The 20219-nt window shown below is 42.5% G+C and overlaps 1 protein-coding gene across 1 annotated transcript in view; it reads right to left on the reverse strand.

The window, feature by feature from the left end:
• The window catches only part of LOC126279125 (cadherin-99C), a 637420-nt gene that overhangs the window by 237320 nt on the left and 379881 nt on the right, over nt 1-20219 (reverse strand). Inside the window, exons 4-5 of the mRNA XM_049979608.1 lie at nt 15746-15924; nt 5622-5744 (exon numbers count right to left, since the gene is read on the reverse strand). Coding sequence (XP_049835565.1) covers nt 5622-5744; nt 15746-15924 — 302 coding nt within the window. The remainder of the gene's footprint in view (nt 1-5621; nt 5745-15745; nt 15925-20219) is intronic.

Below are 20219 nucleotides of genomic sequence, written 5' to 3' on the forward strand. Positions count from 1 at the left end.
AAAGTGTCGCATGCGATTGTCCAAGAACAACAGGTCGATCAGGTGGTCCAGGGCGGTGTTGGCCATCTGTACGATCGATTGGATGGCTGAGTCAGCGCGTGCATTGCCGCCCCTGGAGGCTACGACACGTGCCCATACGGTACCTCAGAACCGCTTCTGCTGTAGATCTGTAAATGTAAGTAATCCTTGTACCCCAAACGCACTGTTCCAACAACAAATCTATAATGAACTGGAAACCTCTAAAAGGATGTACTAATTTTTTTCCGAGATTGTATTTGACGAAAAATATTCCGAATGTGGTTAATACAAAAGAACAATAAATTAGAACGTCATGCATGAGGCTGCGGTGTTTGACGCGCCTGAAAGTTTATGAGGTCATATCTCCTGAACCACACTGGTGTGCAAAACGCCAGGACGGAAGTAACTTTTGCACGATGACTCACTGCCAAGTAACAAAGCTCGCTGGAACTTGGACCAAACACACAAAAACTACTATAGTATGGCACAGAGGTAAATGAAAGAAATACGCAACTATACGATCAGAAATGACACTTTTATTCAAATACAATAATTATACAGAAGTCACTGCGATTTACGATATTCCCGTCAGAAGGTGGAACAATGTTCTTAATAGCGTGTTTGCGATTACCGTGGACGGTATGTTCTGCAACGTGCTGCCCTGCTCCCAACTGCTGGCTGACCATTCGTCCATCTGCACGTGCTGCAGTAAGTTTTCCCAACGCATTCGACAAGTGCTCGATGGGCTTCAAGTCCATGAGCACCCCATTATATTCGCCGACAATCTTCTCATTCCAAAGGATCTCCCGCCTGCGCAATTAGCGCAGTGTCATCCGTGACACGGACGTCGACGCCGGATACAGCTCTGACAACATGCGTATGGGAGCGGCCACAGTCTCGCAATAACATTGATCGCTGGCTGTCCCGCGCTCAAAAATTTGGAGGCCGATATGCCAACGTAACAGTTGCCACCCCACACCATAACACCTACACCACCAAAACGATCATATTTGACAACGCTGCACGTCACCTCATATAGCGAGAGGTCGGAACATGTAACGCACCTAGGAACCTACACCCCTTCTCTCTACACACTATCAGTTGTTGTTGTTGTTGTGGTCTTCAGTCCTGAAACTGGTTTGATGCAGCTTTCCATGCTACTCTATCCTGTGCCAGCTTCTTCATCTCCCAGTACCTATTGCAACCTACATCCTTCTGAATCTGCTTAGTGTAGTCATCTCTTGGTCTCCCTCTACGTTTTTTACCCTCCACGCTGCCCTCCAATACTAAATTGGTGATCCCTTGATGCCTCAGAACATGTCCTACCAACCGATCCCTTCTTCTTGTCAAGTTGTGCCACAAACTTCTCTTCTCCCCAATCCGATTCAATACTTCCTCATTAGTTATGTGATCTACCCATCTAATCTTCAGCATTCTTCTGTAGCACCACATTTCGAAAGCTTCTATTCTCTTCTTGTCCAAACTATTTATCGTCCATGATTCACTTCCATACATGGCTACACTCCAAACAAATACTTTCAGAAATGGCTTCCTGACACTTAAATCTGTACTCGATGTTAACAAACTTCTCTTCTTCAGAAACACTTTTCTTGCCATTGCCAGTCTACATTTTGTATCCTCTCTACTTCGACCATCATCAGTTATTTTGCTCCCCAAATAGCAAAACTCCTTTACTACTTTAAGTGTATCACTTCAAAGTCCATGGAGAAGAAATAAAAACTTTGAGGTTCGCCGATGACATCGTAATTCTGTCAGAGACACTATCAGTAACACAGCTCAAGTACTGGCCTGTCTGACCACAGAATAGAAAATTGCGGGGTTGGCAAAAGGTCATTACAATGTTGGGCATACACTTTTTACTTTCTCTCAGCTCTCAGAGGCATGAGCAGTGAACTGTAATAATAGCGGACCATGTGTACAATTACCTTGCTACCTTGTCTCGCAAGGCAGCTTTCAGTCGGACGAAAACTTCGCATAATTAAATCTTACTGACACGATATCAGAGCATATTGATTACTTTTTATAGATAGCGCCCACTTTCCTCAGAAAATTTGTCCGTGACTTTATTCCATCTCGAATGAAGTGAGGCATGTATGTCCAATAAATACTATTGTTGAACTAACAGCCTAACAATTACTCCAACAATCTGGATATGTCCGTAATTTTTCCCGAGGACATGCAGCTTTGCTGTATGATTAAATGATGGTAGCGTCCTCTTGGGTAACATATTCCGGAGGTTAAATATTCCCCCATTCGGATCTCCGGGCGGGGACTACTCAAGAGGACGTCGTTATCAGGAGAAAGAAAACTGGCGTTCTACGGATCGGAGCGTGGAATGTCAGATCCCTTAATCGGGCAAGTAGGTTAGAATATTTAGAAAGGGAAATGATTAGGTTAAATTACATATAGTGGGAATTAGTGAAGTTCGGTGGCAGGAGGAACATGACTTTTGGTCAGGTGACTACACGGTTATAACTACAAAATCAAATAGGGGTAATGCATGAGTAGGTTTAATAATGAATAGGAAAATAGGAATGCGGGTAAGCTACTACAAACAGCATAGTGAACGCATCATTGTGGCCAAGATAGACACAAAGCCCATGCCTACTACAGTAGTACAAGTTTATATGCCAACTAGCTCTGCAGATGATGAAGAAATTGATGAAGTGTATGATGAGCTAAAAGAAATTATTCAGGTAGTGAAGGGAGACGAAGATTTAATAGTCATGGGTGACTGGAATTCGTCAGTAGGAAAAGGGAGAGAAGGAAACATAGTGGGTGAATATGGATTGGGGCTAAGAAATGAAAGAGGAAGCCGTCTGGTAGAATTTTGCACAGAGCGTAACTTAATCATAGCTAACACTTGGTTCAAGAATCACAAAAGAAGGTTGCATACATGGAAGAATCTTGGAGATACTAGAAGGTATCACATAGATTATATAATGGTAAGACAGAGATTTAGGAAACAGATTTTAAATTGTAGGACATTTCCAGGGGCAGATGCGGACTCTGACCACAATCTGTTGGTTATGACCTGTAGATTAAAACTGAAGAAACTGCAAAAAGGTGGGAAATTAAGGAGATGGCTCTGGACAAGCTGAAAGAACCAGAGGGTGTACAGAATTTCAAGGATAGCATAAGGGAACAATTGACAGGAATGGGGGAAAGAAACACAGTAGAAGAAGAATGGGTAGCTCTGAGGGATGAAGTAGTGAAGGCAGCAGAGGATAAAGTAGGTAAAAAGACGAGGAGTGCTAGAAATCCTTGGGTAACAGAAGAAATATTGAATTGAACTGATGAAAGGAGAAAATATAAAAATGCAGTAAATCAAGCAGGCAAAAAGGAATACAAACGTCTCAAAAATGAGATCGACGGGAAGTGCAAAATGGCTAAGCAGGGATGGCTAGAAGACAAATGTAAGGAGGTAGAAGCTTATCTCATTACGGATAAGATAGATACTGCCTAAAGGAAAATTAGATAGACCGTTGGAGATACGAGAAAAACTTGTATGAACATCAAGAGCTCAGATGGAAACCCAGTTCTAAGCAAAGAAGGGGAAAGCAGAAAGGTGGAAGGAGTATATAGAGGGTTTATACAAGGGCGATGTACTTCAGGACAATATTATTGAAAGGGAAGGGGATGTAGATGAAGACCAAATGTGAGATAAGATACTGCGTGAAGAGTTTGACAGAGCACTGAAAGAGCTGAGTCGAAACAAGGCCCCGGGAGTAGACAACAGTCCGTTAGAACTACTGGCGGCCTTGGGAGAGCCAGTCCTGACAAAACTCTGCCAGATGGTGAGCAAGATGTATGAGACAGGCGAAATACCCTCAGACTTAAAAAGAATATAATAATTCCAATCCCAAAGAAAGCAGGTGCTGACAGATGTGCAAATTACCGAACTATCAATTTAATAAGTCACAGCTGCAAAATACTAACGCGAATTCTTTACAGACGAATGGAAAAACTGGTAGATGAGGACCTCGGGGAGGATCAGTTTGGATTCCGTAGAAATGTTGGAACACGTGAGGCAATACTGACCTTACGACTTATCTTAGAAGAAAGATTAAGCAAAGGGAAACCTACGTTTCTAGCATTTGTAGACTTGGAGAAAGCTTTTGACAATGTTGACTGGAATACTCTCTTTCAAATTCTGAAGGTGGCAGGGGTAAAGTACAGGGAGCGAAAGGCTATTTACAATTTGTACAGAAACCAGATGGCAGTCATAAGAGTCGAGGAGCATGAAAGGGAAGCAGTGGTTGGGAAAGGAGTGAGACAGGGTTGTAGCCTCTCCCCGATGTTATTCAATCTGTATATTGAGCAAGCAGTAAAGGAAACAAAAGAAAAATTCGGAGTAGGTATTAAAAATCATGGGGAAGAAATAAAAACTTTGAGATTCGCCGATGACATTGTAATTCTGTCAGAGACAGCAAAGGACTTGGAAGAGCAGTTGAACGGAATGGACAGTGTCTTGAAAGGAGGATATAAGATGAACATCAACAAAAGCAAAACGAGGATAATGGAATGTAGTCAAATTAAGTCGAGTGATGCTGAGGGAATTAGATTAGGAAATGAGACACTTAAAATAGTAAAGTCAGTTTTGCTATTTAGGAAGTAAAATAACTGATGATGGTCGAAGTAGAGAGGATATAAAATGTAGACTGGCAATGGCAAGGAAATCGTTTCTGAAGAAGAGAAATTTTTTAACATCGAGTATAGATTTATGTATCAGGAAGTCGTTTCTGAAATTATTTGTTTGGAGTGTAGCCATGTATGGAAGTGAAACATGGACGATAAATAGTTTGGACAAGAAGAGAATAGAAGCTTTCGAAATGTGGTGTTATAGAAGAATGCTGAAGATAAGGTGGGTAGATCACGTTACTAATGAGGACGTATTGAATAAGATTGGGCAGAAGAGAAGTTTGTGGCACAACTTGGCTAGAAGAAGGGATCGGTTGGTAGGACATGTTTTGAGGCATCAAGGGATCACAAATTTAGCATTGGAGTGCAGCGTGGAGGGTAAAAATCGTAGAGGGAGACCAAGAGATGAATACACTAAGCAGATTCAGAAGGATGTAGGGAGATGAAGAAGCTTGCACAGGACAGAGTAGCAATGAGAGCTGCATCAAACCACTCTCAGGACTGCAGACCACAACAACAACAACAACAACAACAAATAGTTAGATCTGGGGACTGTTACCTTAGAACGGCTTTACATCGAGGACATAGAAATTAGTTGCGTCTAGAGAGAGTTGCCTGAAACTGGGCTTATCTCGGGGACACAGAAGTTAGTTGGGTTTTGGGAGTGTTACCTGAGAGTGGGCTTAGCTCACGGACTCAGAAATTAGTTGCATCTATGGAGGCTTACCTGAGAGTGGGGTTACCTCGGTAATACAGGAATTAGTTTGGTCTAGGTAAGGTTGTCTGAGATTGGTCTTACCTAAGGGACACACAGATTTGTTGGGTCTGGAGTGGGCATACCTAGCGGACATGGAAATTATTTGGCTCTTGGGACAGTTATCTGAGAGCTGGCTTACACCAGTTACACATAAATTAGTTGGATCCAGGTGGAGTCAGCTTACCTCAGGGACGGTGACCTCGTACGGCGTGCCGAGGAAGACGGGAGCGTTGTCGTTGACGTCAGACACTCTGACGATCACTGGGATGGTGCGCTTACGACCCGTGGCTCGCACCGTGCACGTCAGCTGCAACGTAACAAGTGGCACAATATATTTTGTCATCTGTCAAGGGCATGAGAGTGTCAAAATGGCAATAACGTTGTAGATCAATCTGAATATTAGAGTGCGATGGGAAATGTTGCAAATTGGTTCGAGCTGCACATCTCTGACAGGAAACAAAGGATGTCAGAAGAAGAGAGATCTAGACTGATCTATCAGGCATTGTCGAAATGGGTACTAATTACATGTGTTTTCCCACAACGTACAAACTTAGAGCCTTTATCTTTTGTTGTGTATATCAAATACATGTCATCGGTAACATTACCCAAGTTCAATTTTCCGTTGTTTGCAGATGTTACAAACATTGCAATAAATACAAAATCAAATATCGTCTTAGAAAGACTGACTAACTAAATTTTAATGAACGTTAATGAATGGTTCCTAGTCAAGTCTTTGTCACTAAGGTTTGACAGTATTTAACTTTGGTAATTATAGCTTGATAATAAATTCAGCTTGAAAGGGCATGCCAGAGAACTGCCGAAGTGCCTAGACAAATTTCTCTTTGCACTGCAAATATTGTCAGAAAATAATCACACAAAAATGAAAATTTTAGCATACTTCTCTTACTTCCCTTCCATATGAAATACGGGATCAGTTTTTGGGGAAACTAATCCAGCGAAGGTAAGCTTTTTTATGACCTTCCAAGAATCCTGTAGAGAACTCTTCAAGTGTGTGGAGCTACTGAGTATTCCTTCCCATTATATTTATTCCTTAATGAAAGTTCTAATTACAAGTATATCCCCCATTCAAAGCAACAGTTCAGTTCATGGAATCAATACAAGAAATAATAATAATTTTCACAGCGATTTAGCGTCCAGAAAATTGTCCATTAATCAGACATTTTCAACGACTTGCCAGCAGCCATAAAATTTTAATTACTTATAAGGTTCAGTTAAAGAGGAACCTAAACAGATTTATTGGTAGACGTTTGGTATCCCATGATAAATTTTTAGGAGAGCTGTCTGACATGTATATATATATGGTATTAATAATGATAAACAACGCAAGTAGTACACGCAGTATGAGTTCTGCACAAATTCGGTACAGTAAAGGGATCGATGTAAATAAGTGTTGTAAAATTATGTCTCTATCACCTTTTAAATGAAAATGCATTTACGATTTCTGGAATTGCTTCACATCCACGAGGATCACTTTACTTCTGGTCTGTAGGACAGACTGAGAACAACACAATTCAATCCCTTTGGTATTTTTGTACCAGCCTCTCCACTAATTTTTATTATCTAGTGGGAAGCATTACAAGATTCTAAATACTTCATTTATTTTCTTTTTTACAGTGTTTTATTTAGTTTGTGTAAACATATAAGGAGAAATTGTACAAGATGTACAACTTTGCTCCGGCCATTTGCCGATAGATGGCGACAACGGTAAGTAGCGGTCAAAAGAAACAGATCGCAGACGTCCGGCAGTTAGCCTGCACCTCGGTCAACAAAACCTCATTCAAACTTTTGGTGATTGTGACTGCATCACTAAGTTGTTCTTGATTGAAAATGTCAGTCGAGGAGCCTAATTCTCGTCATTTGCGGGAGGTGTTATCTCACAACGTATGGTAAGGACGCTATTAGTAAAAGAACGTGTCGTGAGTGGCTTCAGCGCTTCAAGAGCGGTGATTTTAACGTCGTGGACCGGCATAGTGGTGGAAGAGAGAATGTTTTCGAAGACGCAGAATTGGAGACATTGCTGAGTGAATGCCCGCGTCATACTCAAGAAGAATTGGCACGATTAGTGGGAGTGACACAGCAAGCCATTTCAAAACGTCTGAAGGCTATGGGCATGATTCAGAAAGAAGGAACTTGGGTCCCGTGTGAGCTGAAACTAAGAGACGTTGAACGGCGTTCGTGTGCTCGTGAACAGTTGCTTCAGAGGCAAAAACGGATGGGATTTCTGCATCGTATTGTGATCGGGGACGAAAAATGGGTTCATGACGCTAACCCTAAACGCAAAAAGTCATTGGGATGCTCCGGCCATGCTTCCACGTCGACGGCCAAACCAATATTCACGGCTCCAAGATCATGCTTTGCATTTGGTGAGACCCACTCGGCGTCGTGTACTATGAGGTGTTAAAACGAAGTGAAACAATGACAGGTGCTCGTTATCGAACGCAATTAATGCGTTTGAGCAGAGCATTAAAACACAAACGGGCGCAATACAGCGAGAGGCCTGATAAAGTGATTTTGCAGCACTACAACGCTCGAGCCCACGTTGCAAAAGAGGTCAAAACGTACTTGGAAACGTGAAAATGGGAAGTCCTACCCCACCCGCCGTATTCTCGAGACATTGCTCCCTCTGACTAGCACCTGTTTAGACCAATGGAGCCTGGCCTGGCTGATCAACACTTCCGATGTCATGAAGAAGTCACAAACTGGACCGATTCATGGATAGCTTCAAAAGATGAACAATTTTTTCGACGCGGGATTCGTACACTGCCCGAAAGATGGGAGAAATTAGTGGCCAGCGATGGAAAATACTTTGAATGATACATGTGTAACCAATTCGTTTCGTTAATGCCTCAAACGTTGGGGAAAAAACGGTGGAAGCAAAGTTGTACACCTTGTGTGTAGATTAATACGGCTATTTCATCTGTAATATTATACCGGTGTACATGTGTATATTGCTTTCGTCTGGCCCGGTAGCGGAAACAAGATGTGTGTAAAATGTTCGAGAACACTGTAACAGGCAGTTGAGTTGCGGAGTATATCGGGCAGGAAGGAGCAGCACGAGGGCCACAGGGTTGTGGTACGTCGAACAATCGGTGAAATACGCAGTACGTTTTGTAGAGAGATAGCCTATTTTGTTGGTTTCTCAGAAGCACAATTTACTTTGATACGCAAGTGCAGAAGACAGCAGGAAAAGAAAAGAAGAAATTACAAAGAAAAATATTTAGAAGAACACTGTAGAAGACTCCAAGAAAACGAAACAGGCATTGCACTTTCTATAATTAGCAGCAATCCTATTATGAGAGCACTCTTATATTGTCGCTTATTCAAGCAGCAAACCGAACGATTATAAGTGACGTTTTTGAAGGCTGAAACGTAAACAGTACATTTTATTCTAAACAACAATGACAAGAGCAAGAAGTTGTATCTTCCAGAGCAACTCTTGGTGATATAAATGCTGGAAATGTTCAAAGAAAAATTTCCATATTTTGACATTTTATATGAAATGTATAGAACAGTATTCATTACCAAATTCAACGCAGGTTTTGGGTATCCAAGAAGTGACACGTGCTCAACCTGCGATAAGTACACGACTGAGGTGACAGTGCTGAGTGCAGATTTATCTGAAGATTCAGGTGATACGATCAACACTGGCCACAAGGCACAAGGAATCAAAGCTGAAGCATTTCATTCCGGAGAGAAAAGTGCTCGTTTAAGAAGCTGAAAGTCTAATGAAACAGAAGCAATCTATATACACTTCCAAACCAAATTATGCTTACGGAACATAAGCACTGATGATGTCTATTACAGAAGGCAGATTTCTGCACCCTTTCTCAATATTCATCACATTGCAAATGCAGCTTCAGTTTCCACACTTACACTGAAGATACTGGAAGAAAAGATGCTCATGAAGCTAGCCCCTTTTAAATCACTTTCTGACAGACTTATTAAACAAGAAAGTCAAACAGCTTGAAGTATTTTGTGATTCATATTCAGGCCAGAACAAGAACAATGCTGCTCTAAAGTATCTTAATTACTTTGTGAGTCACTGAAACTTTTGGAGACAGTGACAGTAACTTTCTCTATTAGAGGTCAATCTTTTATGGATTTTATGCGATAATAATATAGGGCTGATTAACGCAAAAGCAGTAGCAGAAATTCCAATGGATTAAGATATGATACAAAAATGGGAATCATTTCTAGAGAATAAATGTCCATTCCTAACAAGGCCCAACAAAGAGGCAGTCCTCACAAGAAAACATCCCGGCTTCATTCAGCACAGAGAAACTTGTAGTAGAGCTTGCGTTTCAGCAGTGATGACAGCCTCACGTCGCCTTCAAGGCCGGCAGTCTGAACGATGCCTGTCTCTTGCTTACAGAGGTAAAAAATAAGAACATAATAAAATATTATTTTAGAATAGTTTTATATAATGCTAATGACAATAATAATAGTAATAATAATTTTAATAATAATTTGTCTTTACTTATCCTCTAGACATATCGAGAGAAAAATATCAGGATTGAAGGTTCTGAAGTAATAGTGTAGACAAGAAGCTAGAGAGTTTTACACTAATCAGAGAAGCGGGTGTTGGATTTGAGTGGTATTATATTTTACTCTTATTACCACTTTGTCTTATTAAGTTAAAATAGCAGAGACAAATTGTTTAACAAGAAGTATCTTTATTATTTCAAACATTGTTGTTCTTCACACAATACTTGACACACAATGTTTAACAAAAAGTGCAGTTTTTCCTGCAACGTCTTCTGTTCTGCTATGTGCAAATTTTTGTGTTGTAACGCATGACATTACTGTTAATATTATGTAAATAAAACTACAATTTATATATTTATGTAAGATCTCATGTTAATTATAATGAATGTAATATGTACTTTGGAATGATTTTAGTATTCATTAACTTTATCCGTAAGTACCCATGAAATTTGATTTAAAACTTTTGTTGTCCTGGACGTTTTTATAAAGTGAACAAAGCACGTTCATTTCCTGTCCTCCTCATATGGACATACTGTAATTACGGGAAGGACAAGTGAAACTGACTTCAAGCGTACTGTCAGTGGACACCTCAAATGCCAGGCAATTACCGAACAAATAGGAAAAATTAATACAGTTCTTCAAAAATACTATAATACACGTCGCTTCTATACTGGTATAGGCACACGTATTCAGATACAGAGATATGTAAACAGGCAGAATACGGCGGCGCCTATGTGAGAGAGACAACTGTCTGGCGCAGCTGTTAGATCGGGTACTGCAGCTACAATGGCAGCTTATCAAGATTTCAGTGATTTGAAAGTGGTGTTATAGTCGGTTCACGAGCGATGGGACACAGCATCTCCGAGACAGCGATTAAGTGTGGATTTTCCCATACGACCATTTCACGAGCTTATCGCGAATATCAGGAAACCGGTAAAGCATCAAATGTCCGACATCGCTGAGGCCGGAAAAAGATCCTGCAAGAACGGGACCAACGACGACTGAACAGAATTGTTCGACGTGACAGAAGTGCAACCTTCCGCAAATTGCTGCAGATTTCAAAGCTGGGCAATCAACAAGTGTCAGTGTGCAAACCATTTAACGAAACATCACCGATGTGGTCTTTCGGAGACGAAGGCCCACTCGTGTAAACTTGACGATTCGACGACACAAAACTTTACATTAAACTGTTGATGACGGGAAGACATGTTGCCTGGTGAGACGGGTCTCGTTTCAAATTGCATCGAGCCGATGGACGTGCAGGGGTATGGAGACAACCTCATGAATCCATGGACCCTGCTTGTCAGCAGGGGACTGTTCAAGCGGGCAGAGGCTCTGTAATGGTGTGGGGCGTGTGCAGTTGGAGTGATATCGCATCCCTGGGACTGCCAGGTGACACGTACGTAAGCATACTGTCTGATCTCGTGCATCCGTTCATGTTCGTGTGCACCTGACACTTGGGCAGTGCCAGCAGGTGAGTGCGACGGCCCACACGTCCAGGACTGCTGCAGAGTGGCTCCACGAACACTCTTCCGAGCGTCAGCACTTCCGCTGGCCACCAAACTCCTCACACATCAACATCAACACTATTGGGCACATGTAGGTTGCCTTGCAACGAGCTGTTCAGAAGGGACCCTCGCCCCTCCGTACTCTTACGGGACTACTGTCACGACAATGCAATTAATACTCAATAACTATCAAATTAACAGAAATTATGGGGAAGATGTCAGCCTAGCAGGGGACTTGTGTTCATGTTTAGCGAGATGTCCGACTACTTTAAGTGTAAAGTGAAAACTATCAATTTAATGATAGTAATTTACGAATCAATGAAAGGTGTCTTCCCCACGGCTGCAGTGTGCCCCTCCATCCGCGCAACTACTGTGCTCCTATTGGCCACATCCCCACCACTCCTCAATGTCCCCCAAATGTTCTGTCATTCTTAATCTGGAGCTCAGCCAAGCAACAGAAGCAGCGGCGGCATCAGTGCTATTGCACATTTCCTATATAATGTCGCATTCACGGTACTCGTCAAGTTCTCGTGACTTTTCGCCAGAGTATCGCAAACAGCGCTATTTTCTGCCCTCAATTCTTTCATGACTCGAACTCCCACGTATGAAACAGATTCAAACGTCTAGTTACTACACAAACATATATTACATACATCTTACGTATCTGGCGTTAAACTGTAGGCGGAAAAAAGTTTAGAAAAGGTCTGACGTCATGTTTAAAGTTTGTTGTATGTCGCTAAGTACTCTCACTATGAGACACCCCACGAGTATATTCGAGTGATTTGCTCTCCATTTTAAGCAAAGCTAGCTTTTCACGCTTCTCAGTGTCTATGACCTCAACAATGTTTCGTACAATCATGTAATTTTGCAGACACACTCAACTGGTACATGAAAATACTGTCTGGAAAATGTGTTGCGAATAGAGTTCTTAGTAAGAAAGTAATATATTAAAAACATCCCTGATGTGGCAGTTTTACTGTATGAGTAGCGAAGATGAAGTAAATGATAAACTTTTCTCCTTTCGTCATTTGGTGGGTAGGTATCAGGGAGAAAAAGTTTCGTAAAGATTTGACCTGTAAAGTTTGTTGGAAATTGCTTAGTGCACCACTTTAAAAAAATGGATGAATATTCCTAGTGAAACTTACTGGCAGATTTAAACTCTGTCTCGGACCGAGACTCGAACTCGGGACCTTTGTCTTTCGGGGGCAAATGCTCTACCGACTGACCTACCCAAGCACTATTCCGAACGCCTCCTCACAGCTTTAATTCTGCCGGAACCTCGTCTCCTATCTTCCAAATTTCACAGATGCTCCCCAGCGAACCTTGCAGAACTAAGGTAGGGGACGAGGCGCTGGCGGAATTAAAGCTGTGAGGAGGCGTCCGGATTAGTGCTTGGGTAGGTCAGTCGGTAGAGCACTTGCCCAAGAAAGGAAAACATCCCGAGTTTGAGTCTCGGTCCGGCATACAGTTTTAATCTGCCGGGAAGTTTCATATCAGCGCACACTCCGCTGCAGGATGGAAATTTCATTCTGGAATATTCTTAATTTTTGCGCGCTGTGAGTAGTGGTGCCTGGTCATTTATACGAAGCTCCCAGAAATATGACTTGTCTTACTGTGTTAGATCTTTAACATAGGATTATATAAGGGTTGGCGAGAAATGCATGCTCGGACATACATGCAGTTACGTCGGAGCTAAATGATTTCGAACGTGCGCAAATTGTTGCTGCTCGTACAGTGGGTGTCTGGTGCTTCATGAGGCACCGTATCGAAGATATATAACGCGCAGACACTTCATCCGTGGACTAAAGTGCGTGTTATCTGATCGTAACGGACGATCACTGAAGAGTAATGTGGCAATAAATAAGAACATGAGGTATGCAGAAGTCATCGCAAAATCGAATGTCATACATCGAACCCATCCACAAGATGGGAACTGCAGGGCGAGCTTGAATTCCAAACCCACTCAGCAGTGATGTGAAAAAATGAGCCTATGGCATTGCCGGCCGGGATGCCCCATCCGGGGAAGTTAGGCTGCCGTATGGTATCTTGTTTGAGACGGCGCCACATTGGGCAACTCGCGTGCTGGCGACGAGGATGAAATGATGATAAGCACAACACAACACCCAATCCACGAGCGGGGAAAAGCTCCAGCACGGCCGGAATCGAACCCGGGCACGCTGCACGGTAGGCAAGCACGTGACCACTCAGCTAAGCAGGTAGACAGCAGTGATGTAAATACGGCTAACAGTAAAACGTCGAGTCGGAGCCACAAAACCTGGACTGTGGAGCAATGGAAGAAAGTCATTTCGTCGAATGAGTCTTGTTCCACACTGTTTCCAACTTCTGGACGAGTCTACGTCCCAAGAGTAGAGCACGGTGAAGGTTCAATGGTGAAAAAATGAAATGATAGTATGCCACTGATAGCCAAAAAGCTTGGCCGCAGAGTTGCTAAGTCTCTTCAGTCGACACCACGCTGCACGACTTGTGTGTTGATGGTGATGAAATGATGGCGAGGACAACGCAAAAGGCAGTCCCCCGAGTGCAGAAAATCTCCGCCCCGCCGGGAATCGCACCCGTGTCCTCTGCACGGCAGTCAGAGAGCGCTGACCACTCAGCTGACGGATCGGTCTCCTGTGATGACTGGGCAGCCATATTGTGCTCTTACACGGGTACTCTGGAGTGTCGCATTACTGCCAGGGATTGTGTCGGCATTTTGGTTGATCGATCACCCTGCTCTAGCATAGCTTTTCCTGAACTGAAGTAGGCGATACCAAATAATATATATATAATTTTTAAACAGGTTAATATTATCTCAACTGTTTTTGTAAAGGAATTGCAAATGATTTTGTGCGCGCTGTACCATATTTCACGCTAAAATGTATAAAAAGAAATTACTTTAATTTCGTTGTGACAATCGATAAGTAAAGTTAAAATTACTTTTTTTTTAGAAATATTCGAAATTACGAAATATCTGGCACACTTAAAGTTCCTATTAATAATTGCGCAATGTGACGATAATTATTACGTTTACGTCTGGATTCATTTATAAAATAATGATATAAATTGGTGAACATTCATTTCAAAACAAATTTATAATCGAAATATTGTTAGTACCGGAGAATGGATTAGTAATGAGCATTTATGTGATGTGACCGCCCGCATTTTTATTTCTGGCAATGACAATGTAGTTTTCGGTTTTGAAGTGGAAATTGTAAGAGCGTGATATAGAAAAATGTGAGAGAATAAAATTAACTATTCAGGCAGTTCTTCAGATGTTATTACGTCAATTGGAACCATAAGAACCTATGATACCAAAAATTTCAGCTTCAAGAATCAACCACTTGACGTGAAGAACTGGGGCCAAGAGCAAGAAAGGAAGATAAGTAAAAAAGTTTATTGTAAATGTTACTCCTCTAGAAGCTTGTTAAAAGAGTCTATTATGAAGTCAGTAAAATGTAAATGTCGTGTGAGTATGGCTCCCGTCGGGTAGCCCGTTCGCCAGGTGCAAGTCTTTCGATTTGACGCCACTTCGGCGACTTGCGCGTCGATGAAATGATGACGATTAGGACAACACAACAGCGACTCCCTGAGCAGAGAAAATGTCTGACCCAGCCGGGAATCGAACCCGCACCCTTGGGATTGACATTGTGTCGCGCTGACCACTGAGCTAGCGGGGGCGGACACGAAGGCAGTGAGAATGAACAAATGAGGGAGGTGTAGATTGCAGGGTTCGTCCCACGGTACAACGTTTGTTCCCCAATGGCGAAGCTGTGTTCCGAGACAACAGCGGCCGTGTTACACAGATCTGACCGTCCAGGCCACGAAGACCAGTTCCCACGGGTGCCCCGGACACCACAGTGGCCAGGTCCCAGCGATACTGTGCTTCTGTCGCCTACTTTGGAGGGAAGCGTGCCTCACCACTATCCACCTCTGTCACTGTCTCTCAGTTGTCACCGTTTCACAGGAAGAATGGTGTACTACTCTCCTGAAGAACATACACGACCCATGTCTATGCATTTCGAGACGACTGGGAGCTGTTTTGAATGGCAACAGGGTTGCTACACCGTATTAGGCACGGTGATGTTTTGTGTATGTTGTGTTTCCACATTTTTGTCCAACCCTGAGTTGTAAGTAGATTATAACAGCATTTAAGGTTTTTAAGTCGGTCAAAAGTTATGCGAAACACTAATAAACATTAATTTGGCTGGCGTGCAGGCGGCTACGCGGGCAACCCGCAAGTGTCGCGACCACACTGGGCGGCTGGCAGTGCACGGCGGGCGGCCGCCGGACCCACCTGGAAGACGATGTGCGACAGGTTGTCGCGGTCCCTGTCGAGCGGCCGCAGCAGCTGCAGCCTCTTGCCGTTCAGGATGAAGACGGGCTCCAGCCGAGGGAACACCAGCTCGAGCGCCACGTCGGAGAACGGGTCCCCCACGACGGGCAGCTCGGCCGGCGACGTCTGCTGGCTCATCTCTGCGAACACACCGGCCGTCAGCAGGCAGGAGGTTTCATCAGGCCGTGCGGCGCGCACTTCCTTCACATGGACATCTTCAGTTAGCACTGCCTCATAAGTAGGCTACCCTTTCATTTTCAAATGCTTCATGTAGCTCTGAGCACTATGGGAATTAACATCGGAGATCATCAATCCCCTAAGGACGTCACACACTTCCGTGTCCCAGGCAGGATGCGAACCTGAGACCGTAGCAGTCGCGAGGTTCCGGACTGAAGCGCCTAAAACCGCTGGGCAACAGCAGCCGGCCTTTCATTTTCATCCGTCATCCAGAAAACAGGTGGTTTTCATTCCTCGTCGTCATTTTAACGAGTGTTTACTCTGCATCTAAATCTACGTGAGTACTCTGCTATTCACAATAAAGTGCCTGGCAGAGGGTTCAATGAACCACCTTCAAGCTTCCTCTCTACCGTTCCACTCTCCAACGGCACGCGGGAAAACCGTGCACTCAAATTTTTCTGTGCGAGCCCTGATTTCTCTTATTTTATCGTGATGATCATTTCTCCCTATGCAGTTGGGTGCCAACAGAATGTTTTCGCAATCGGGGGAGAAAACTCGTGATTCAAATTTTATAACAAAATCCCGTCGCAATGAAAGACGCCTTTGTTTTAATGATTGCCACTCCAATTCACGTATCGTGTCTCAGACACTACCTCCCCTATTTCGCGATAATACAAAACGAGCTGCCCTTCTTTGAACTTTTTCGATGTCATCCGTCAGTCCCACCTGATGCGGATCCCGCACCGCACAGCAATACTCCAGAATAGGGCGGACAAGCGTGGTGTAAGCAGTCTCTTTAGTAGATCTGTTGCACCTTCTAAGTGTTCTGCCACTGAACTGCAGTCTTTGCTTTGTTCTACCCACAACATTATCTATGTGATCGTTCCAATTTACGTTATTTGTAATTGTAATCCCTAAGTATTTAGTTGAAATTTCAGCCCTCACATTTCTGTGACTTATTGCGTAACCGAAATTTAGCTGATTTCTTTTAGTACTCATCTGAATAACTTCGCACATTCCTTTATTCAGGGTCAATTGCCACTTTTCGCACCATACGGATATCTTATCTACATCATTTTGCTAGTCGTTTTGATCATCTGATAACTTTACAAGATGGTAAATGACGGCATTATCTGCAAACAAACTAAGACGGCTACTCAGATCGTATCCTATGTCTTTAATATAGATCAGGAACAATAGAGCTCCTATAACACTTCCTTGGGGAACGCCGGATATTACTTCTGTTTTACTCTATGACTTTCCGTCTATTACTACGAACTGTGACCTTCCTTACAGCAACTCACGAATCCAGTCGCACAACTGAGGCGATATTTCATAGGCACACAGTGTGGTTAGGAGACGCTTCTGAGGAACTCTGTCGAAAGCCTTTTTGTAAATCTAAAAATATGGAATCAATTTGTCATCCTCAGCTGCAGCACTCATTACTTCATCAGTATAAAAACCTAGTTCTGTTTCACAAAAACGATATTTTCTAAATCTGTGCTGACTATGTGTCAATAAATAGTGTTCTCCGAGGTAATTTATGATGTTCGAACACAGTATTTGTTCCGAAACCCTACTGCAGATCGACTTTAGTCATATGGGTCGCTTTCTTCTCTGTCTGTAGTTTCGTTACGAATTTTTCAGTCGATCTTAAAGAAACTTTGCAAAGAGCTACAGACTAGAGATTTTAAACATGGCTGAGAACTGCACGACAAAGCAATATTAACTCATTTCCTCGTCGGTTTGCTCGGAAGTGGTGGCGGTGCGAGTGAAGAAGTTTCGTAACGCCTCACATCTCAGCAACTCTACAGGACTGGCGCGTTGGACAGGTACTATAGGAATGCATTCAAGCTGGTATGCAAGCAGACGGGCACGCCTGAGCAGAGAGAAAGAGGGGGAGGGGACACTGACCGAGAGAGGGGAGGGACAGATGTATACAATATATGTGACAGTGAACGCAAGCAAAAAGAGAGGCAAAAAGTTTATATATAATTTAAATAAAAAATATAGTCTCAACAAAATGTTTAAAATCCATTGACAACTTTCACACATGTAAGACTAAATAACGGATAATTATCATCTAAAATGAAAACAAATTTTTAACACAGCACGTACCTGACACTGGAGTCTTGTGGCTGTGATTTTCAGTCATGAGACTGGTTTGATGCAGCTCTCCATGCTATGCTATCCTGTGCAAGCTGCTTCATCTCCCAGTACCTACTGCAACCTACATCCTTCTGAATCTGCTTATTGTATTCATCGCTCGGTCTCCTTCTACGATTTTTGCCCTCCACGCTTCCCTCCAATACTAAATTGGTGATCCCTTGATGCCTCAGATTATGTCCTAGCAAACCGATCCCTTCTTCTAGCGAAGTTGTGCTGCAAATTCCTCTTCTCCTCACATCTATTCAATACTTCCTCATTAGTAATGTGATCTACCCATCCACTCTTCAGCATTCTTCTGTATCACCACATATCGAAAGCTTCTATTCTCTACTTGTCTAAACTATTTATCGTCCATGTTTCACTTCCATATATGGCTACACTCCATACAAATACTTCTAGTAAAGATTTCCTGACACTTAAATCTATACTCGATGTTAACAAATTTTTCTTCTTCAGAAACTCTTTCCTTGGCATCGCCAGTCTACATTTTACATCCTCTCTACTTCGACCGCCATCAGTTATTTTGCTCTCCAAATATCAAAACTCATTTACTACTTTAAGCATTTCATTTCTTAATCTAATACCCTCACCATCACCTGATTTAATTCGACACACTCCATTTTCCTCGTTTTGCTTTTGCTGATGTTCATCTTATATCCTCCTCTCAAAACAATGTCCATTCCGTTCAACTGCTCTTCCAGGTCCTTCGCTGTCACTGACAGAATTACAATGTCATCGGCAAACCTCAAAGATTTTTTTTTCTCCCTGGCTTTTAATTCCTACCACAAATTTTTTTTCTTACTCAATATACAGATTGAATAACGTCGGGGATAGGCTACAACCTTTTCTCTCTTCCTTCTCAACCACTGCTTCCCTTTCGTGCCCCTCAACTCTTCTAACTGCCATCTGGTTTCTGTACAAATTGTAAATAGCCTTTCGCTCCCTGTATTTTACTCCTGCCATCTTTAGAATTTGAAAGAGAGTATTCCAGTCAACATTGTGAAAAGCTTTCTCTATGCCTTATATGCTATAAACATAGGTTTGCCTTTCCTTAACCTATCTTCTAAGATAAGTCGTAGAGTCAATATTGCCTCACGTGTTTCATCATTTCTACAGAATCCAAACTGATCTTCCTCGACGTCGACTTCTACCAGTTTTTCCCTTCGTCTGCAAAGAATTCGTTTTACTACTACCTAGGAATAAGTTTTTGCCTAGTTTCCTTCCTTCCATAGCTCTCTGAGCGGTTCTAAGTTTCCTTTTGAGAAATTCATTTAAAGTCCAAGTTCCGCACCCGTACGTTAGAACCGGTAGGGCATACTGATCAAAAATTGTCTTCTTTAAGTAGACTGGTATGTTAGTTTTGAAAACTGTTGCATTCCTTCCGTAAGCCCTCCAACTCAGTTTAATTTCCCCTTTTGTGTCAATTAGTTGCCCCAGATAAACGTATTCTGTAACATTGTTTAAGATGTTGCCGTTCAGTGTTACCTGCCGTGCAGCCACTCACCTATTACGCACAATCTCAGTTTTGGAGTGATTTATTTTAAGTCCAATTTCCTGACAAGTCTTTTATAGAGGACTGCATTTCCATCTTACTGTTAGCTAGAACCACTACATCGTCAGCAAATCTCAGGTTGGTGAGTCTTTTACAATTTATCCTTATTCCTCTGTTGTTCCAAATAATTTTGGTCACAGCCATCTCGAGAACTGCTATAAATAACTTCGGGGATATAGGATCGCCCTGCTTTACTCCTTTTCCAATGGGAAATCGCATTTGTTTTTTCCTATGTTTATAGGTGCTACAGACGTGTCATAAACGTTGCACAATATGTTTATATATTTTGTTTCCACTCCTTGCTCGGCCAGTGCTTGTGTGACTGCAGTGTGGCTGACAGAATCAAAGGCTTTTCCGAAGTCAATGAAGGCAATCCACAGTGGCATTTCATACTCATTAGCTCGACTAATTACCTCACAGGGTGTGTTTATACGGTCAATTGCACTGAAACCACTGCGGAATCCAGCATGTTCTATTGGCTGTGCAGTCTCCACTACCATTTTAATGCGACTTATCACGACTGTAGTGAACACCTTA

The sequence above is a fragment of the Schistocerca gregaria genome, chromosome 6, assembly GCF_023897955.1.
Source record: "Schistocerca gregaria isolate iqSchGreg1 chromosome 6, iqSchGreg1.2, whole genome shotgun sequence".
NCBI lineage: Eukaryota > Metazoa > Arthropoda > Insecta > Orthoptera > Acrididae > Schistocerca > Schistocerca gregaria.